General features: G+C 42.0%; 2 protein-coding genes and 1 long non-coding RNA gene across 6 annotated transcripts in view; 2 read left to right on the forward strand and 1 right to left on the reverse strand.

Annotated features, from left to right (window-relative positions):
• The window catches only part of CAPN1 (calpain 1), a 47,492-nt gene extending 45,266 nt beyond the window's left edge, over positions 1-2,226 (forward strand). For both annotated transcript variants that reach the window (XM_067543978.1, XM_067543977.1), the window contains exons 21-22: positions 84-142; positions 1,001-2,226. In XM_067543978.1, coding sequence (XP_067400079.1) covers positions 84-142; positions 1,001-1,027 — 86 coding nt within the window. In that variant the 3' untranslated portion in view covers positions 1,028-2,226. The remainder of the gene's footprint in view (positions 1-83; positions 143-1,000) is intronic.
• On the reverse strand, positions 808-8,050 carry LOC137150211 (uncharacterized). Of its 2 annotated transcripts, none has more exons than XR_010918932.1 (3): positions 7,910-8,050; positions 7,218-7,351; positions 808-1,179 (listed from the first exon to the last, which is right to left on the reverse strand). It is a non-coding gene; the product is annotated as an uncharacterized lncRNA (long non-coding RNA). The 2 variants fall into 2 exon arrangements; XR_010918933.1 differs by having other exon boundaries at positions 7,894-8,050.
• Positions 8,051-8,173: 123 nt separating this feature from the next.
• The window catches only part of POLA2 (DNA polymerase alpha 2, accessory subunit), a 34,616-nt gene continuing 20,677 nt past the window's right edge, over positions 8,174-22,112 (forward strand). The window contains exons 1-10 of one of the 2 annotated variants that reach the window (XM_067544442.1): positions 8,174-8,378; positions 8,949-9,076; positions 10,085-10,170; positions 10,843-10,900; positions 11,578-11,684; positions 15,397-15,590; positions 17,453-17,541; positions 18,771-18,926; positions 19,521-19,583; positions 21,015-21,057. In XM_067544442.1, coding sequence (XP_067400543.1) covers positions 8,285-8,378; positions 8,949-9,076; positions 10,085-10,170; positions 10,843-10,900; positions 11,578-11,684; positions 15,397-15,590; positions 17,453-17,541; positions 18,771-18,926; positions 19,521-19,583; positions 21,015-21,057 — 1,018 coding nt within the window. In that variant the 5' untranslated portion in view covers positions 8,174-8,284. The remainder of the gene's footprint in view (positions 8,379-8,948; positions 9,077-10,084; positions 10,171-10,842; positions 10,901-11,577; positions 11,685-15,396; positions 15,591-17,452; positions 17,542-18,770; positions 18,927-19,520; positions 19,584-21,014; positions 21,058-22,112) is intronic. The other variant, XM_067544443.1, reaches the window with a different exon arrangement.

The raw sequence follows: 22,112 nt of genomic DNA on the forward strand, positions 1-22,112 counted from the left end.
AGGCATAAAAGTTTCAAAACGGTGCAATTAAAAAAATACTAATTACAAAACATTCCCCTCCTCCCCCCTTTTCCCATCACTAGGTTTTTTTCAAGCTCTGGACACAGATAAAGATGGAATTGTCACTTTCGACTTATTTAAGGTACCAACCCCCCTCCCCCCGGTTTGTGTGGGTCTCCTACTCCCCCATAGCTGGCCCTCTGGAGTAAATATTAACACTTCCCATGTTGGTCTTACTCTTCCCCTTGCTCATTATTCTATGAATCATAAGAACAATAATTCCAATTCACTACACATTCAGCCACACAAGAGGTGGTGACAGTGTCCTCCAGTATTTAGAACAAATGACTGAGAATAAGGATTTCTGGGTTCTGTCTGGGGTCTCTCACCAATTTTGGGCATATCAGTGTGCCTCAGTTTACCCATCTCTAGCAGTAATACCTACCTCATATGTGTATGGTGAGGCTTCCAATTCATTAATACTTACTACTACTATTACTAAATTGTGGTCCTTGATGAAAGTGGCTACAGACATGCAAAGAATTATAATAATTAGTAATTAGTAAGTCTTTGTCTCAAACACCAATTTGCCCCCCAAGTGTTTCCATAAATTACCTTGGTTTTTTATACAAACTGGTAGGTTTACCAAGACATTTTGATTTATCTCAGCAGAGTAGTGCTGTCAGCTAATGGTCTCCTCATCTGGGGCCTGACCCAAAGACCACTGTTAATAGGAGTCATTTCACTGGATTTTGGATCATACCCTTAGGTGGACATGAAAGTAGAGTCTGAAAGGCTTTGAGCAAGCAGAGGGCATAGACACACACTTTTATTGTATAAACAAACATTTTATGCTATTCATGCTTTACAGATTTCCTTCCTTTAGATGTAGTACAAAGAAATGCACAATGATTCTTGGTTAATGTGGTAATGGTTTCAGGTGGAAATGGAGAGAAGTTCCTGGAGATGATACACTTTCTTCTTTCTTTCTCCTCTGCAGTGGTTACAGCTAACCATGTTTGCTTGAAGAAGAAAAGGAGCCATCCCATCCAGCCATTCAGCTTTCTTTCCCATGTAATCTCAGCTGCAAGTGCCTTTGTGTTGGGATAAGGGAGGGGGAATCGCCTCCTCCTCCCTGCTGCCTCTAACCTAGCCTCACTTTGGACAAAGGGACCCCACCTGTATGCATGGAGATACTTTTATCAATTCCTACCCTTCAGCCTGATTGCCTTGTCCTTGGAAGCCTTTCTGCACCTTCCCTCAGGCAGCTAAAATCACTCTGTTTTTAATTTTTAGTGCAACAATTTGGAGAGAAACTGCAGGACACAGTGCCAAAGCCATATGTGGGCTCTCTCATTCAATTATGTGCTCTTTTTTAAAAATGGATAAGTATGTCTGATGATGCCAGTGGGGGATAATGCTAACCCTCTTGTAGAACGCACCATACAGAGTATTTTAGAAAACCTGCTGTCTTCCAGAGGTCACATTTTTCTAGGCTCCTTCTCCCCACTTTGCTTTTTGGATTTGTCCTTGATTGTTTTGTTAGTGAAGATTCTAACTGAAGTGGTAAATATTACAATTGCCAAGGTAACCTCTTCCCTTTCTGTTCCTGTATTACTGGTCTTTACTTTCCCTTCTTCTCCCCTCGCCCACCCCCAGAACATCCATTTCAGCCTCTGGCTTTTTGTCTCTAAATTTCCTGAGAGAGACCCCAAAAGGACTAGGGCTGTATTTCCAGTTTTCCTTAAATGAGCCCTATTCCATGCTCCCTTTACACTTGAGAATATATCTAAGAAAGGGACAGTCAGATAGGGCCCAGGGAACTGGCAAGGTGTGCATGTCATTCACAGGTATACTGTGAAGGCTTTCCCTTGAAATGGTTGATCTGGGATTTCTTGTGCCTCAAGACTGCAATAGCCAAGCATCTTTCACCTGTTTCACCCTTGTCTTTCCACTCTTCTGCTGTACTTATCCAAGCTTAAAGTGGCATGAACTCTCTCCAAATCTTTCTCTCTGAGGTCAATTTGTTCATGTCATTTGCTAATTTTTATATTCCTATGTGATGTTAAGGGGATTTTGAGGTGATTAGCATGCTTATTTAACATTGCCAGGAGAGTCAATATCAGGGATTATATTACACACATATATTGAGTAGTTTTATTTTGTATTGTAGAAACTGACTTTTAATGCCAAAAATAAAATTTTAAAAGTGTTATTAAAACTCGACTATTATTTCTCTGTGGTTTATTCTTTTCTGTTCCTTTGCAAAATTTAGCCACCCTGTCATTTTGGCGCATATACACAAAGCTCCAATTCAAAGCAAAATGCACATTCTATATCCAAGTTTTTCTAATTTAGACTGGATTTAAGTGATTATATGCCAAGGTTAGGGCCAGCAATCATCTTGATCAGTCACAACAAACAACTCAATTTTTCCTCCTAGCACACTATTTTTAACTGTCTCTTTTCTGCAGACCATTTGTGGATATCCATAAAATTGAGCACAGGCATACACAGCTGGTATAGTGTGATAAACACCAAGCAAGCCTTTGGTGGCCCTGGAGGGCGCACATGATATGTGTTAAGCTAAGGGGTTAATTGTCTATTTAGAGAGTTAAGTTTGTGAAAATTAAATTAAAACTGAACATTATAGCTTTTAAATACGTCGACTTCTACTCTGCCCAGTGTTTCCAGTGCCTTTGCCTATTATGGTCTGACAATGGACTTGCAAAAATTCAGGTTGAGCATTTACTTGATTCAGGTGCTGTTTGGAGCAATTGACATTCCTGCTGGTCTCCACTACAAACATGATTTTTGTTGGATGCTGCATCACCATAACGTCTTTCCTTTTCCGTGCTGGACTAATGGTAATTGTGAACATATTTGCACCTGAAACTATTTTCTGGATTTCATAACCAGGCTTTCAATGTTTTAGGCCCTCAAATGTAGACTCTATATAAATTAAATAAAAAGAAAGCAGGGAAATCTCTATTGGACAACTGTGGTTTCATGTGTTATTACACAGGTTTTACCTTTCTTCCATAGACAGACTTGCATCTTCTACTCAATGTCATAATTATACTTGAATTTCTGATATTCCCTGAGATACTACTACTAACAGTGTGAATGGCTGGCTTAATTTCAATAATTCTACTGCACATGCAAGATCCCTCAGAGATGTGAACACTACCCAAACAGGCCATGTGGGATGTGTAGCTTAGGTAGATTGTGAAACAAAGGCTGGGTAATAAGTAAATGATAAGAATGATAAGATGTTGTTAGGCCTATCCTGACAAAATTCAACACCAAAACTAGACTCAACTTGAGAGACTTTTATCATTCCATAAATCTGGTGTGTAAAGGAAAGTGCAGATACTGTGGGGCACCCCTGATGATCCATGGTCCATCTCCCCTAACCAGGACATGTTATAAACAGTATTCATATGAGCATCTTTATAAAGCAATGAGTTATTTATCTGATTATTTTTCCTCCTTGAAGAAATGCAAACCCTGGTACAGCCCAGGCTGCACTGGGGAAAGGGTGTCTTGGCAGCTTCTTTAGTGGTATATACCTTTATTTAGGAAAATTCTACACTACTGGGATCAGGTAAATAGCATAGGTTGTCTGTGCTCATTGCAAGAACTTTAGTTCACAAGTGCAGTCTAAATAAATTTTGGCTGTGGTGAGGAGCAGTCTAAAGAGATCACGTTACTAAAAGACTATCATCTGATAGCACATCCTCCCTTTTTGGCAAAAACAGAAAAGATTACTACTGTTATGTCTTTGTTGCTTTGTCTTGCTGGTAACCAGCCACCTGAGGAATTTCAAACTGGTTTTAATTTTAGGTCAAACAACTGAGATTGCACTCTACAGAGTCTGTTGCTTTACATGCTGACTCCACTGCTCAAGCACTCTTAATCCTGCTGGATTTGTCAGGATCTGTTCCTTCAAAATTTAATTCTTCTTGGTGGTTTCATTTTTATTCCTGTCAATGATACACTTCTGACTCTTTCACAGCTCAGTGTTCCAGAGAGCTCAGTTGTGCAGTGTATGTTTCTTACTACATATATACCCAGTATTGTACTCTGGGCTATCATTGTTATGCAGACATACTCAGATTAACTAGTCTCCCTCTATTTATGTACTTCATGCATTTTTCTACATATGCATCACATTTTCACCACTGTCCTCTATTTGTTCTCTGGCTCTATATTTAAAAGAAACCCAAATTTACTGAAGTCAAACAAGATCACAATGTTGTTTCTTGAATGCAAATACATTCTAGGCTTTCTATGTATAATAACATGTTTACACACCTCAGTAGTGGGTAAGGTAAAACAAGCAAGCATTTAAAACCATACAGGTTTCTTCATGCTCAAAAACAAAAAGTTTAGTAAGCTTTTTTTAAATGTGGATTTAATCTTAACTTCAAATAGCATCTGGATTAACAAATGCCTAATGACAGGATATCAAACAGTTTGGGTGTTAGCTTCCTAAAATAGATAATTATATTGGAAACACTGCAGATCCATATTTGTGCTAGTGGGTCTGCTATAAATTCAAGTTGTTTTGTCCTTACTGTAGAAACCCACCATGAATCGCTGCTGAGTTTTAAGAATCCTGGAAAAAGGCTATGTGCAAAATCTTAGAAGGGTGGGGACATAGTATGGATCATCAGAAATTTTCTGCTCTTGAAAACAAACACCTCTTCTCATCTAATGCATTTTACTAATACTGTGAACATCACGACAAGATTACATAGGTCCTCAAGTACATAAATGAATAAGACCCCTTAAAGCAAATGTAACTCCAAGTTAATGTATGTTACAAATTCCTCTCTGTGCCCGATCCACAGATGATTGGAGCCTGTTACAGGTCAAGGTAGGGAGCTTTAGCTCAAGCCATAGTAACTCAGGAGATCTCCAGTTCAATCCCTACAAGTAGCAGCCAAGATGGTGGGCATCACACAAACATTTATGCATGATCTTAACTTCATGCAAGGGAGTAGTCTGACACTATTCATGTAAAAAGCCTTTAGGTAAGCATTTGCAGGTTCAGGGCCTAAAGTTCTTGTCTTTTGGACTGATAGGACAGTTCATATTGGTGTAGGAACACATTTTCTTTCAGTACAGCAGTGTTTAGTGGTCTGTGTGTCTAATCTTCTACATCTCTTGTTGACAGGCAAAAAGGTATGGGCTTTGTTTCAGTGAATCCCATATTGGTGCCATGGTGGCTCCACTTGTCTGTGTGAGGGGCAACTACTTCCCTGTTCTGCCACCTGTTATATTTGGAACTGTTCTTCTTGCTGGAATTGCTACCTACTTCCTGATGGAAACCTGAAACTCTGCCTTGCCTGGGACTACTGAGAAGATGGAAAGAAGGTAAATGCCAAATTCTGTTTCCCACTGAACTGAACATGTTACAAAATCAGAGAAAGAAAAGTTCAGGTATTTTCAGGCTTTTCTTTGATTAGGGAAACCAAAACCAAAAAAACCCAAACAAAAACTGTGCTAACAGAAGAAAAGAAATTGCTCTCCATTCAATAGAACCTCCTCACTTCAAAGAAAGTGTACAACATAAAAGATTTCTTCATAATCAACATCTGCATCTCTATAGATTCTCAGTAACTGTATTGATCACAAAATCTCTCAAAATAAAAATCTATTTTTTGTTTTGGAAGATGTTAATGTATGATGGTCCCCTTAAATTCAAGTTGTAGTATTTACTGTTATATGTAACTTTTGATCAGTTTAAAGTAGTTATTTGCGTGAAAGCTGGTGGAATTGGAGACACTCACAGATTTAACTCCTAGGCCAGAATTTCCCTACTTATACATTTCTGTCCTATAACCCAATGTCAGCTCTGTTCAAAATACAGCCCCTGAAATGTCATCAAGCAATACTGGAGTCATTTATCAACTTTACATGTGTGCCAAATATCCTAAATTCCTGTAGTTTGGACCCTTCTTGCCCACTAGGAATACTCTAAGTGCTAAAATGTTTCCTTTACAATCATACTGAAAACATCAGCATTAAATGGGTTTTACAGCTAGTGTCTTAAGAGCTACTGTACTAAAGCTTGAGACCCAAAGTAACAAACATGGGATCAAATTCTTTGCTCACCTAGCTCCACTGAAGCTACAGCAGCGGACAGTTAGGCCCCTGATCTTGAACAGTAGCATAGTTACTTGTGGGATGATCATAGTTCTCAGAAATCTAACTGGATTTACCATTTTGACAGAACTGTTGGCTAGGCAATCTATAATCCAACCAATTTGATTTGATAATCCAACTAATTTGAGGATAGTTGAGACAGAAGGGAGGAAAACTAGAAGGAAAGGTGTAAGAGCCCAGCATCTTAGCAAGTAAGATGTTTCTTTCCCTCCTGCCCTGTGCCTTGGTAGTAGATAAAGGCTTAGGGAAAAGCCTTATTTTGCAAGGAACAAACATTTATAAAGCACATAGTGTTGAACTTGCCACTGGTGTGCATGAGGACTGTTTGCAGTAAGGAATCTAAGATGAGGGAACCCTGCCCTGTGACACTTATGGATGTTTGAAAGTGATACCTCACTGCAGAGCTGGCTAGTGTGATCTGAGGGATCTAAAAATATTTTTTTTAAGTTTTAATTTTTATACATGCTAACTGACCTTTCAGGAAGGTTATTAAAAATATTCAGCACATACTGAAAAATCAAATGGAAACATTCTTTGCGAGTCACCTTTAAACTTCACATTGCAGATGTGATGAGTGGTTAGTTCTTATTCAGGTTATTTAGTGTATTCACTAGTGAATCCTACAAAATTACTATTATTAGCATAGAAAAGCAATTATTACCATCAATTGTATTGCAATGGTGCCTAGAGGCCCCACCCCCATTATGCAAGAAAGTCTACACACACAACAAAAAGACACAGTCGTTGGCCCAAAGTACTTACAATTCAAACTAAAACAGATAAACTGTGAATTATCTTTAAGAGTATGAGCCCTAAGAGACAGTGAGGAAGGCTTGACTTATGCATCAGCAGTTTCATCTTCCCAGGATCAGGACCTAACTATTGAAGCCAATGGGAATTGAAAGTGCAAAGCAAGGCTTAAGACTGGGCCTGGAAACTTCACACTACCAACACTCTGATGTTCCCTTTTATATGGAGCTGTGGGACATGAGTCAGGGAAATACAATAAAGTGAAGGGACATGGAGGAATAAAATGAACTAACTTTAGAAATCTGGGTTTTTCCTTGCTTTTTCTTCATTTTTCCTCTTCCACTTACAGCTTCCACTCTCTCCCTCCATTTCTATGTTCCCTGTGTTCATTGGGTGTGATTTTATTTTTATCTTCTTTTGGTTCTTTCTTTGAAATAAAAAAAAAAAAGGTCTCTTATTCCCTTTTATAAAGTGCCACCTGGTTTCCTAATGATGAATTCCCTGCACACACCAGTGATAAGTTTAACATAAACTGATTTCAAAGCCAATTTAGGCAAACCATGGCTCTGTGGGCACATTTACATTGGTTTAAAACTGGTGACACTAGATTAGCTTGGGAGAGGTAAGCTACACACTGCTACAAGTAGCTTAAATCTATTTAAGAGCGGCTATGTGAAAAGTTGCACTGGTTTACCTTATGGGTTTAATACCATGCAACACACCAGTGGGAGTACACTAGGCCTTTGAGGGGGTTGTTTCTCCTCAGTCTCTTCTCTGCTAATCAAAAAAAGAACCCCCCTCCCCAATATATATTCCCCCTGAACCCTGGGGTGGGGCCTCCTGATCCCTCTCCCTCAGGAAGATATTATATAAATTCCACCCGTGCGGGGGGGGGCCTCAGTCTATCTAATCCCGCTCAGGACGGAGGATCCCTCCCAACTCGCTCCCTCTCATCACTTCCCCCCTCACCAAGGCTCGCCAGTACCTGCCGTACCGCCCCCACCCAAAGCTCCGCTCGAACACTTCCTCGCCGCCTCAACGAACTCCGGTAGCCGTTAGCAACAACTGCACGAACCACCCCCGCCCTCTTTGAGGGTTCCCTTCACAATTTAAGAAACAAAGCAGGTACTTCCGCCCAAACAAGCCCGAACCCCGCCACCCTGAGCAAACATGGCTGATTCTGAACTTCCGGTTCCTGTTGGAGCCGGTCAGGAGCAGGAAGTAGCGGGCCGGGCAAGGTGACAGGTGCCGTAAAGCACTGAAGTGGCGTGAAGGTGGCGGGTTTTTCGCTTGGTTTATATGCTGTTTGTCTCACTCTCTGCTTCAGCTTAACCTAGCCGGCGGCGGGCGGGCGTCACTAATGGAGTCGGTCTGCGTCGAGGAGCTGCTGGAGGATCTCAAGGTTTTCGGGTTGGGCTACGAGGCAGAGGAGGTGCCCGAAAAACGTGAGAGAGGTGGCAGGTGCTATCAGGGAGTTGGGGTGGAGGGCTTCTGGGGCAGGTGCAATAAGGGTTGTCGGGGCAGGGAGAGGACCAGTGGGGCTGTGTCATGGGGTTGTGAGGAGGGGTGGGTAACGGGCTGTGGGGTGGCGGCAGGCATTGCGTGCTGGGTGGGGGTGATCGGTTGAAATCGTTGTGGGGAGTGGAGATCTGGGGGCGGGGGGTTCGGGTATGGAACAGAAAAGTGACGTGCGCCCTACCTTAATCTTTACACACGGCTTCCTTCTGCGCTTAATGTCACATGTGGCTCCATCTCCTGTGTTTAACTTTCTGAAGACCAGTGTTTTGGGATGAGATGCAGGGATGCCAGCTGATGCAGTTGTTGCTCTGTCAAAGAGGCTGTGAGGGGGATAAAGTGCCGCTTTTGTGAGACAGCGGTGAGGGACAAGTGTGATTTCACACTAATCTATCCTCTATGGTGCTAAACAACTACTACTGTGGGATCTGCCTGTTAAAGCAAGAGAGCTGCTATCTGCATATTCATCAAGTGCTGCAACTCTGTATAAAATATCTATTCTCTTGCAGTGATTGAACTATGCATGACGCACAGACTGGCCCAGAGTGACTTGGCTAATGAGTTAGTTGCCTTCACTACAACTAAAGAAGAGGGCTCGCTTCTCACTGTGGAGACCCTGAATGTCTTTGAACATGAAGTAAGGATGATGTTTGGTAAACAGCTAATAGAGGGTTGGGAGGAGGTGTAGTTTGCTTTGTTTAGAGTAGAAAAAAAGATAATGTTTTTAAGAACACATAGCTAGCATGTTCTAATCAGCAAATTCCAACACTGTGGTGTAGATGAGGTAAGTTGTACTTTAGAATATACCAAGAGGCAAACTTGAAACCTAGCTGGGCATTAACTTGACCTGCAGGCACAGTTAAAGTACAACTTGCCTTGTATATGGTGCAGTTTTAGAGGATGTTGTCTAACAACACTTTCTTTAATGCCACTTTATCATAATTAAGACAAATTACTTAAACTGAGAGTGAAACAAATTCAAACCATTCTAGCCCTAAATTCTCTGTTGTGGCTTCTTGTTGCTCTGAAGATTATTTATTTTTCTTATTTTTTGTATTATAGTAACACCTAGAGGTTCCAACCCTGAACAGCAGTCCATTGTGCTGTGGCCTATATATGCATAGTTAGCAAGTCCCACTCTGAAAAGCAAACAATCTAAATAGACACAACAGTCAAAGAGTGGGAGAAAGGAAAATTTAATATATTCAAGACATGCCATCATTTTTTAAAGTAGGATAAGAAACAGCTTCATAACTTGATATTGGGACCTCTAAGATTGCGGGATCCTACCTATGCCATATTTTTAGCAGACAGTAGACACCTAAGCATGTTCTAAAGCAGCAAATTGTATTTGAAATTTAATTTTTTAAAAACTTATTTTTCAACAGAGGTCTGAGGGCTTGAGCACAGGGCTGGAAAGTACCAAGTTCAAATCCTAGCTCTGATGCGGTTTTCCTTTAGAGCCTAGGGTGACATTTCATTTCTCTGTGCCTCAGTTTTTCCAGCTGTGAAATGGTGGTGACGATTAATACCTAGGGTTGGATTAATTGGTTAACATTTGTGAAGATCGTTAGAGATGCGAAGTGCTATATAATTAAGTGGTGTGAACAGTTTTAAGTAGTCATGGACTTTTATTATTCCTCAGGTACTCAACAAAAGAGTTACTAAGACTCATCGAAAAAAGGACAACAGATACTCCGGAATCAAGGATATCCATGCCATTCAGGAGCTGTATCCTTCTCTGATATTTGTTTACTATCAGGACTTCTAACTGAAAAGGCAAAATACATCCTTTTTTAGCTGACTTTGTTGATTCAGTCTTTACTGTGCTGTTATTGTATAGCATAACTTGCAAGGAATTAATTACATGTAAACTATTGCTCAAGAGAGTAAGGATGGTTCAGTGGTTAGGGTGCTAGCCTGGAACTCTGGAGACTGGTTCAATTCCCTGCTGTGCTGTAGATTTTCTCTGTGACCCTGGGCAAATCACTTAGTGCCTGTGTGCCTCATTTTTCTCCATCTGTAAATTGAGGATAGTAGCACTACCCTACCTCAGATTGTGTGATGATAGGAGCCATATAAGTACTTAGGAGTCAAGTTCCAGAGGGGTAGCTGTGTTAGTCTGTTTTCAGCAAAACAATGAGAGTTCTGTGGCACCTTAAAGACTAACACATTGATTTGGGCATAAGCTTTTGTGGGCTTTCCACAGGTTTCTGTCCACGAAAGCTTATGCCCAAATAAATAAATAAACCTGTAAATGGTTGCACATGTGTAGGGCAAAATACTTCCAAGACGAACCATAGAGTTTTCCAAATGATTGAGTAAGGTGCAGGGCAACACATGGTTAAGCCCTTTATTTCAGTAGATGCTACTCTGTTCCCTTCCATGACTAATATTTGTTAGCATTGATGTAGAGGAGGAAGAGGAGAACCTCTTAGATGCCTACACAACACCGTCAAAAGTAAGCTCACAGTGTCCTGTATGTATGTTTGTTTCCGCCCCCCCCCCCCCCCAAAAAAAAAAAAAAAAAAAAAAGTCACTTGGCTCCAGTCACTTCTGAGATGTTGGAAGCTGGGTGGAATTTTAAGGTTTCAGGGCATGTGTGAAAATGTTATCATCTGTTTACTATTTCATCTGTCTTAATGCAAGCAAAGATTTACTCTTATCTGGGGTGAGAAGGGTTTTATTTCTTTGGATGTGTGACTAAATATTGTTTTCCTTTCATCAGAGTACGGGTGGTAAGATAGACTTTGTGGCTGGGCTGGACAATTTTCATGACTGTTGCAAGGCTGTCTTTAAGGAATAAGGCCCCAATCCTGCAATTACTTTTGCGTACGGCTTTGAATTTGGTTTGGATGCAGGGATCCATTTGTGCAAATGTTATTGCCGGATTGGGCACTGTGTCACATGGGCCTGATTCTTCATTGCCCTACTAATCTGGTTTGGTAGCATTTTATACCCATTTTACATTTACTTGGCATTGATCTAAATGCCTACATAAGGTGTATTGCAATGGAGAATAAGACCCTATCATGTGTCTCCTGAGAAGTAGTAGCCGAGAGGGAATGGTGAATGTGTAAAACCCTCAATTGAATTTCAAATGAAAGACTGACCTATCTGCTCTTCCCTGTATTATAGGGCTCTCAGAAACGGAACATAACCACACCAGAGAATCCACGGTCTAAAAGGACTTTATCCAACTATAGTCCCCACCTGCTTTTCTCTCCCAACAGCTTCTCACCAAGGTTGGTATTGTTGGCTCTTCTGGCAGCTCCATGACTCCTCTTTTGCACTAACTTTGAATGTGGTTTAAATTGTGGCTGAATCTAGAAGCTAAAGCCTCAGACATTTTAAATTAGAAACTGAATTTCCTCTGGTATAAGCAGGGGAATGCCAAGCAGGAGTAGGGAAATGGTATTATTGATGTATATGGCATTGGTGAGACCATTATTGGATCACAGCATCCAGTTCTGGTGTCCACATTCAAAAAAGATTTTGAAAAATTGGGAAGGGTACAAAAAGAAGCCCCAGTAATTATTTGAGATCTAGAAAACATACCTTAAAGTTCAGTCTCTCTATTTTATCCAAGGCTCTTGGTCACAGTCCTCAAGTATGTACATGGGGAAGAGATTTTTGGATAGTAGGCTCCTTAATTTAGCAGAAAAAGACCGAATGAGATACATTCAGGCTAGAAAAATATACAAATTTTCAACAGTGAGGGTAATTAATGGTTGCAACAATTTAGCTATGGATGTGATGGATTTCCTCATAGAATCGGAAGGGACCTCAGGAGGTCATCTAGTCCAACCCCCTGCTCAAAGCAGGACTAACCTCAGCTAAATAATCCCAGCGAGGGTTTTGTCAAGCCGCAGCTTAAAAACCTCTAAAGATGGAGATTCCACCACCTCTCTAGGTAACCCATTCCAGTGCTTCACCACCCTCCCAGTGAAAAACTTTTTCCTAATGTCCAACCTAGATCTCCCCCACTGCAATCTGAGACCGTTGCTTCTTGTTCTGTCATCTACCACTACTGAGAACAGCCTAGCTCCATCCTACCCTTTCAGGTAATTAAAGGCTGCTATCAAATCTCCCCTCATTCGTCTCTAATGCAGACTAAACAAGCCTAGTTCCCTCAGCCTCTCCTCATAAGTCCTGTGCTCCAGCCCCCTAATCATTTTTGTTGTCCTCCGCTGGACTCTCTCCAACTTGTCCACATCCTTTTTGTAGCGGGGGGCCCAAAACTGGACACAATACTCCAAATGTGGCCTCACCAATGCCGAACAGAGGGGAATAATCACTTCCCACGATCTGCTGGCAGTGCTCCTACTAATGCAGCCCAATATGCTATTAGCCTTCTTGACAACCAGGGTACACTGCTGACTCATATCCAGCTTCTTATCCACTGTAACCCCCAGGTCCTTTTCTGCAGAACTGCTGCCTAGCTCATCGGTCCCCAATCTGTAGCTGTGTATGGGATTCTTCCGTCCAAAGTGCAGGACTCTGCACTTGTCCTTGTTGAACCTCATCAGATTTCTTTTGGCTCAATCCTTCAGTTTGTTTAGGTCCTTCTGTATCCTATCCCTACCCTCCAGGGTATCTACCACTCCCCCTAGCTTAGTGTCATCTGCAAACTTGCTGAGGGTACAATCTACCCCATTCTCTAGATCATTAATGAAGATGTTGAACAAAACCAGCCCCAGCACCGACCCCTGGGGCACTCCGCTTGTGACCAGCTGCCAGCTAGACATGGCGCCATTGATCACTATTCGTTGAGCCCTATGCCCTAGCCAGTTCTCTCTTCATTTTATAGTCCATTCATCCAACCCATACTTCTTTAACTTGATGATAAGGATACTGTGAGAGACCTTATCAAAAGGTTTGCTAAAGTCAAGGTATATCACGTCCACTACTTTCCCCACATCCACAGAGCCAGTCACCTCTTCATAGAAAGCAATCAGGTTGGTCAGGCATGACTTTTCCTTGGTGAATCCGTTGCCTGTTCCTGAACACTTTCCTCTCTTCCAAGTGCCTTAAAATGGATTCCTTGAGGACCTGCTCCATGATTTTTCCAGGGATTGAGGTGAGGCTGACCGGTCTGTAGTTCCCTGGATCCTCTTTCCTCCCTTTCTTGAAGATGGGCACTATATTTGCTTTTTTCCAATCATCAGGGACCTCCCCCAATTGCCACGAGCTTTCAAAGATAATAGCCAAAGGCTCTGAAATCACATCAGCCAACTCCCTCAGCACCCTCAGGTGCATTGCATCTGGCCCCATGGACTTGTGTATGTCCAATCTTTCTAAATAGTCTTGGACCTGTTCCTTCAGCACTGCGGGATGTTCACCTCCTTCCCATTCTGTGCCGCCCAGTGCAGTAGTCTGGGAGCTGACCTTGTCTGTGAAGACAGAGGCAAAAACGGCATCGAGTACCTCAGCTTTCTCCACATCCTCTGTCATTAGGTTGCCTCCCCCATTCTGTAAGGGGCCCACACTTTCCCTAATCTTCCTCTTGTTGGTTCCTCATCACCTGAAGTTCTTAAATCAAAACTAGATATTTCTTCTAACAGGTATGCTGTAGCTGAAGCAGAATTTATGGGCTTGATGTAAAAATTATGGGATGAGGTTCTCTGGCCTGTGATACACAGGAGGTCAGATTAGATGATCATAATGGTCCCTTCAGGGCTTAAAATCTATGAATTTTTCCAACTCCTGTCTTCATAACTCTATTGATGATGGGGACAGATTGCTAATAACTATTCGATAGCACTTAGAGGTGCCACCTGAGGTTGGGATCCTATTGTGATAGGCATTCTACAAACAGAGAGAGAGAATCCCTACCCCAAAAAACTAGTTAGAAATGACAGATGAAGGCTGAGAGAGGGAAATGGGGGCAAAGTGACTTGCCTGAGGTCACAAAGGGGTCAGTGGCACAGCTTGGGAATAAAACCTAGGTCTCCTGAGTCCTAGGTCTGGTGCCCTAATCAACCCTGCTCTGCCGCTCTCGTGGTTATGCTAATCTGGTGACATGGGGCAAAGTTAAAGTAAGTCAGGGAGCAGATCTGTCTGTTTTAGGCATTTATATGGTCCCCATCACTAGTATCAAAGCACCTCACAACTCCCCTGTGAGGTAAGGCAGTGCTATTAGCCCCTTTTTAATTATCGGAAGCTTAGGTTATGTGATTTTTCTCAAGGCCATATAGGGAATAGGTGATGGGGCAGAAGTTGAACCCATGTACCAGGCTAATGCCCTACCCACTGGACCATTCTTCCTCTGAAATAACTCATTGTGGGATGCTATCTGACCAGAGATGTCTCTGCTTTCCTGTCCCACAGACAGCCAAAGGGGTAGAGACAAAAATCTACCACTACTGGGTTTGGGTGGGCAGAAACTATTGACAGGTTAGACTGCTGCTTTCTAATATACACACAGAGTATAGTAGGAAAGCCTTCTACAGGCTCCTGGCTCAGAACAGCTTCTGGGAGTCAGCTTCTTCTCCTGATACTTGCACATGCCTGTGGATGGTAAGAAAGGCACAGGTGAGAAGTGAAACTTGCTGGCAGTGCCTCAGTCATGGAAGAGCCCCACTTATGGTTTGTTTGTGTTAGGTTTATTTTTTTCCTTCGTAATCATTAGTGATGGTAACCCCATCACCTGGTTTAATTCTAACTTGGATACCTATATTCTGGCCTGCTTAAAACTCCCCTTGCAGTTTCATGTGGATACATGATTCTTCTTGCTCTGAACCGTTGTATAGTAATGTTGTACTGTGTTCAACAACTGCCACATACCACCTGAGAGGTGGCTGCATTTCCATGTCAGAAGAAGTGGTCCCTATAGCTAAAATATGAGAATAAATCCATGTTACAGAGGGCTTGGTCTAGCTCTTACTGGATTTGTTGCTTTTAAGGTCAGATGAGATCAAGTTACTTTGTACAGTTCTTTTTCTTCCCCCCACGTAGCGCTACTCCCTCTCAGAAGTATGGCTCCCGGGGCAACCGAGGTGAGGTGGTAACCTCGTTCGGCTCTGTGCAGAGCCCGTCCTGGAGTGGAAAAGGAGGCCATGGATCAAGCATGAAGCTCTTTGGTTCGCCAGAAGAATCGCTCACCAAGAGTTACAAATTCATGTTCCAAAAGTTGCGTGACATCCGGGAAGGTAACTAAAAATATTCAGTGTGTTGTATTTAAGAACCCCCAATGACTCATAGTATCTTACACTTTGGCTCTTAACATCTTTACTAACTATGGAAGCCAGAAGCTTCTTCCTGATGAAAGCTTTAAGTGCTGGTGAATGTGGTGAAGACCAGTGTGAGTATATCAGGCCTGTTCCAAGTCTCTCCACTGGCTCCCAGTCAGCTTCTGATGCCAGTTTAAGGCCTGGGTCTTAATTTTCAAAGCAATTAATGGTTCAACCCTCAGCTATATCAGAGTAATTTTTGACCTATGAACTAGTTGCACTCCTCTGGGACAATACAGACCACAAAGCATAGGATGAAGCATGCGAAAACTAGGGGCAGTGCATTTTTGATAAGGGGATCCAGCTATTGAGCAAACTTCTAGAGGGGATCAGGCGAGTCCAGGCTCTGGACCCATATTTAGAAAATGCTGCAAAACCCTTTCCATGATAAGAATGGCATGTACAACACTGACATCCTTTTGTGCCCAATAAACCCCAACCAACCAACCAAAAAAACCCCCCAAACACACATAGTTGAGACCTTGAAAAGGGTGTAGTACCAAAGACTCCATGAATTCTGCTAGGAACTTCACTGTTGTTTGGGGTTTTTTTGTGTGTGTGGAAGGCACTCTGATACTACAGTAATGGGCAGCAGCATAAACCCTCAAATTGATTGAAAATCAGGTCTTGTATTTGGAGGTGTTGGCCATCTACAGTTCCCACTGAATTCAGGATGTGGGAGTTCAGCATCTCTGAAAGTCAGGCCAATAACTTAGTGAGAGGTAAGAGATTTGGTTTGCCTCTATAAATAGGAATTCCCATACTGGTTCAGGCCAGTATTTTGTCTAGGAGACAAGCTATTGGAGAACAATTGTCACTGCTAGATGCTTCTGTGGAGGCTGCAAGAAACTTGAGGTCAGTTCGGTAATAATCTACCCATAGGGGAGATTAGAAGTTGGCTCAAGCTTTGAAACAAGTGGGTTTATTTTCCTTCCTCCCCTCTCCCCCTGGCCCCATCCCAATCTAATGGAACTGTGGATAGTCTTGTCCATATAAATGCTGAATCCTACTAAATTCTCGATACCATCTTGTAGTTTTATATTCCCCCGCTAACTATGCATTTTGTGTGTGCGTAGGCAGTGAAGAAAGATTTTCCTTATCAGTTTTAAATTTGCTACCTTCCAATTTCATTGACTGCCCTTTTGCTTTTGTGTCATGGGAGAGAGTAACTTGGAGCACCCCAATTAACATTTTTTGCACTGTTCAACATGTTCATATGGAATGATTCAGGTACTTTGTACTATTCAAAGGTGGCATCTGACTTCCAGTTAAAGTAGGCAATTAAGTTTGCCTTTCCTAATCTCAAGAAGTCACTATCCATTGGTACAGATGTTCCCTTGCTAGTTAGGCAGAATACTTTCTTCTGCTTTAGAGGGAGTATTGAAGATTGGTGATTGCTGTGGTATATGGGGAATGAGGGAGTTAACAACTTTCCATTAAAGCAGTAGGATAAGGTGCAAGCCTGGGACTTGAGACCTGGCTTCAATTCCCTGGTCCGCCATGGACTTCCTGTTTGATCTTAGGTAAGTCATTTAGTCTCTCTGTGCCTCAGTTCCGCATCTATAAAACGGGGATAACAGCACTTCCCCATTTTGCATGAAGTAATGTGAGGATGAATATGTTAAAAATTTGAGGCACTTATCTGGCCCCACTCACCAGGGTACCTAAGTACCTTGGATTCTGAAAGAGAAACTCTGTTTTAAATTGGCTCCTGATTTCATGTTCTGTCACCTTGTCTCTGTAGAAATCTTAAATGCTCTTACACTATTTGTGATTTTTAGTACTGTCCTGGAAGATAGAAGAACTCGGGGAAGCACTGAAGAAACACTACAAGATCGAGGAGTTCACTTCTGTGTTAGTCCCTGCACAGGTAATAGCTGCGTCACAGGAGCTTTTTCATAAGCACGTGTGTTTGCAAGTCTCTTCTGTTCTTATGTCTTTGATGTCTGTCACTACATTGCACTGGCAGGGATTTTTCCATTAAATATTGCAAGGTATATAAAAATTGCACCTTTGAGACCACTGGTCAATGGCATGTTGTGTCGTTACCCTCTGCTTCCTTATACTCAAGGAAACTTATAAGAATAGAGTACTTGCCAAACTGGATCAAAACAAGGGTCTGTGTTGCCTGATATCCTGTCTCTGACAGTGGCCAATACCAAATGCTTCAGAGGAAGGTATAAGAAACATCAGAGAGGACAACGATGGAATTACTCCTATAGGGGACTTTCCAAATGCTTGTTGTTTAGGCATTGGCATATGCCTTTAGGCAAGAGGGCTTAAATTCCTTTTAAACTTCCTTTCTTATGTAACAGTGGATCTTAATGTTATCCATATAAATTAAGCTTAAGTAGACCCCAGCCTTTTGTATAAGGAGAACAAATAGCCAGAAAGTCAGCAGTATGTTGGAGCTGTGTGACTGGACAGAGCCAGGAGACCAGCTGAAGGGTGTGAAGACATCTGTAGGATGTGGGGAACAGCATAGTAGACATGCACCACCTGAACAGTGAGAGAGTCTAGAAGGATTCCAGCTAAGAGGAAGCATGGCATCGTGTTTAGGGCACTGGCCTGGGACTTGGAGACCTGGGTTCAGTTCCCTGCTTGGCCAACAGACTGCCTGTATAACCTTGGGAAGTCAATGTTCGCATGGCCTAGTTCCTCATCTGTGCAATGGAATAATAGTGCTTTCTTTACCACTCTGGGGTGTAGTGAGGATAAATACATTAAATATTGTCAGCTTCTCAGATACTACAGTATTGAGGTACATATAAATACTTTAGATACAACTGTGACCATGCATCAACTTGCTTGGTTTGCATTGCTGCCTTTTTAACCAAGTTGGACCAGCAAAAATGGGCCTGATTTGCAAACTACAGTAAAAAAAATTGTCTGCAATGAGTTGCATCCAAGACAGATAAAATCAGGCCTGAGGAGTCTCTTCCTTGCCTTTGTATTCAGCTTAGTTTTTAAGGCAAGATCCATACACTGATATTTCGTGGAGCTTCCACAACTGGTGGCTTGCATGGGAAATGAATTTGTGCAGTAGGATATCTTTGGCTAAGATACTCCCCCGCCCCCGCAATGCTTTCTGTTCTCTAGGAACCAGTCACTGTGCTGGGACAGATTGGCTGTGACAGCAATGGAAAGCTGAATGCCAAGTCGGTCATTCTGGAAGGGGATCGGGAACACTCTTCAGGAGGGCAAGTTCCTGTGGACTTATCAGAGCTGAAAGAATACTCCCTCTTTCCAGGACAGGTGAGATGTTGGATAGGGCATGTTGCTGTGGACAGAATGGGACTAGGAAATCTGTCCATTACATTGAGATGCAGGAATTATATTAAGTGGTTTTCAAAGTTTGAGACCTGGGTTCTAGAATGCTGGGGGTCAGGGTTAGGCTCCTTTGACAATTCTAACAAGTTTCAGTAGAACCTGGGTAACTTTGAAAATCACTTAAGCTCTGTGACTCAGTTCCTCCATCTGAAAAAATGGGAATGATGCTTACTTTGCTTTGTAAAGCAGTTTGAGATCTGGATATGAAAAATGATAGCCAAGCTTTTATTATTACTACTTTGGGGACAGAGAAAAGTATATTCCCTTATAATAAAACCAGTGTGGTAGACACAGCACTGGACTGGGAACTTGGGTGCTATGCCTGGCTCTGCCACTGGCCTATCAGGTGACCTTGGGCAAGTCATGATCCCCTTCTGTAAAATGGGGCTAATGATATTGCAAACTATTGAAGAAAATGCTAAATAAGAGCTGGATATTATTGATAGCCTAGCCCTTTCCTGAGTCTGAACAACTAGTCACTCTGGTGTCATGAGTTTCTTCTATTTAACTGTTTTCCAGGTTGTGGTGATGGAGAGTACTAACGGTACAGGTGGAAAACTGGTTGCATCTAAGCTGTATGAGGTGACTCAATTCAACTAAGCACAACTTCTTATCTACTCTTCCTATGTCTTTGTGCTGTCAATGAAATGTGAGGAGCAGGATTAGAACTTTTCCCCAGAAACTGGCTTATCTGTTCCTACAAGGCATTTTATAGTTGGGTGTTCAAAGCTATTTAATTGTTAAATAATTCTGAATGATTCAATAATTAATCCTTCTGGAAAAGGGTTACTTTTGTCTAAGTAATTTGTATTCGGTACAAGTTAATCTTCGCATTTGTGAGGCACAACTGTTAAAACACGGGTTTAAACTGTTAAAAGTAGGTAATGATTTTGGGGTGCCTCTATTTTTAGGTCCCCTACATGATACGTTTAAAGGGCCTCGTTTTCAAAATGTGCTGAGCACCCACTTCTTGAAAATCAGGCTCCTTTATTGTGCATCAGGTTGGATCCCCAAAATTGTAAGGGATTTTTGAAAAAGTTAGGTCAAGGTTTGTTTTGCAGTGTACATCTTTTGGGTCGTGTTTGTTGCATCTGTGTATCACTAGGTATTCGATACAGTGACACCCTAGGACAACAGAAATACAACACTTTTTAATATGGCATCCAGAAATCCAACTGCTACAAAGACTATCCCCAACTTGCTCGGAGAAACCACCATCCCATCACCTTTGATACTGCCTGAGTAAATAGGCCTTGCAAAGTCAATAAAACAGGACTCTTTCAGACACAAGGTGTAGAAGGGACTATTTTCTGTACAGTTTCAATACTGATTCTGATAGAACAGTATATTCTCCACATTCTGATTTCCAAGGACCTCCTGTAGTGCTGATGTTCCTTGAAATCTACATGCAAAAATATGAGAAGTCTAACTTTACTTCCTTAGCAAGTATCCATCCACCTGTTTGTGTAAATGTAGCTGAGGTGGTTACACAGCATCTTTATTCCATGGCTTAAACATCTTGCAAAGTGCTTCTCACTAAGGTATCAGTGGGTTTGTCTGAGACTATCCGAGTGCCCCTTTGGGGATGTATGGTTTTTTGGATGCCTGCTGCAATGATGTCATATCTATCCATGCTGAATGAGGCTAACCTTTTTTTTTTCTTTTTCCTCATTTCTTAATCTCACTAATCCCTTGTGGCTAGTAGATTTTACAAAGCTTAATACACATAATGGGTGGTTGAAGTCATTTGCCCTATGGTTTTGTGCTTCACGGTACCAGAGGCATGTGATAATCACCCAAGAATGTACTTGTCCCTATTAGTTGTTCAAATCAGACTTTCTCTTTGTTCCTGCAGAGGGTGTTACAGTGCAGGGATGGAGTAAATGTCTTTCATGTAGAGGGTATAGACCAAATACTACTATGGATTTATATTGGTATCACTGAGAGTAGAATTTGGCCATGTGCAATTATTCCCTTTGCTTGCAATGATTTTCAAGTATTCTTTCTCTTTAGGGGGTGCCCCTTCCTTTCTACCAACCTACGGAGCAGGATGAAGGTGAGTTCAGTCATTGTAAAGATTTCCCCCTGCCCACCCCAGCTTACCAATTCAAGGTTAGCTTTTCATACTAGTTCTGTCAAGGGCTAGACAGATACACACTCAACAACACAAACTGTAGCTAGTGCAGCTTCTCAGACCTGGTGCACATGAAACTGTTTAAAAGCATCATTACATACTCTTTACTGGGCATAACTTGCTATATATATATATATATTTTTTTTTTTTAAAGGTCCATTGTGGGATTGTTCCTGGATCCGATCCCAGTGATCTATTGTTAAAATAATCTCCTGTGTTCTGACTCTGCACTGAGAATGTCATGAAAAGTTGAACTAATTTCAGGGGTTGGCTTAAACCCAAACAAAGGCCATTAGTTAGAATTTTTAAGAAAAGCCCAGATATATATTTTAACAGTTTTCCATCTGTTGGAAGGGTAATCAGGGAGGGAACCAGAGTGATGATCGGATCTCCTATGCTGTGAAGTCTCCAGTCTTTCTGTATCAGGGAGTCTCAACCTCCCTTGAACCATGCCCCACCTTAGCACTGCCTTTCCACTGGGAGGGCCCCCCTCATTACAAAAAAAAAAAACCAACCCAAACCCACCTTGATCACACTACATTGCAACAGCACCCCGTCAAATTTGGCCTAATCTCTCCTTTGTCATGATGGAGTGGTGGGACAAGATAAACCTGAGTGTTGCTGCGACTTGGAGTTTGCCAACCTCTCACTTCTGCCATAACCACTGAACCATCAGAAGACTCCCTGGGCCCCCTCAAAGTCTGATGTGCCCCCTTCATTGAGAACCTCTGGCTTATACTGATACCTTCATTGCGCAAGAAATCATCCGGCTGAAATTGGGGGGTGAGCTGCACAGGGCAGCATGAATCACTCATGATGCTGAATTGTCTGTCTTCTACTTCTCACCCTCCCCTTGCAAATTCTTAACACAAGCAACGTCTCGGCTGTATTCTTCTTGGTTTTTACCCTCCTTTCCTCAATCAGTGATGTGACACTACACGATTGCCTGGATAGCATCCCATGTAAAACCATCTTAG

Source organism: Emydura macquarii, unplaced genomic scaffold, assembly GCF_026122565.2.
Source record: "Emydura macquarii macquarii isolate MOO-44397 ecotype Brisbane River unplaced genomic scaffold, CSIRO-AGI_Emac_v2 contig_968, whole genome shotgun sequence".
NCBI lineage: Eukaryota > Metazoa > Chordata > Testudines > Chelidae > Emydura > Emydura macquarii.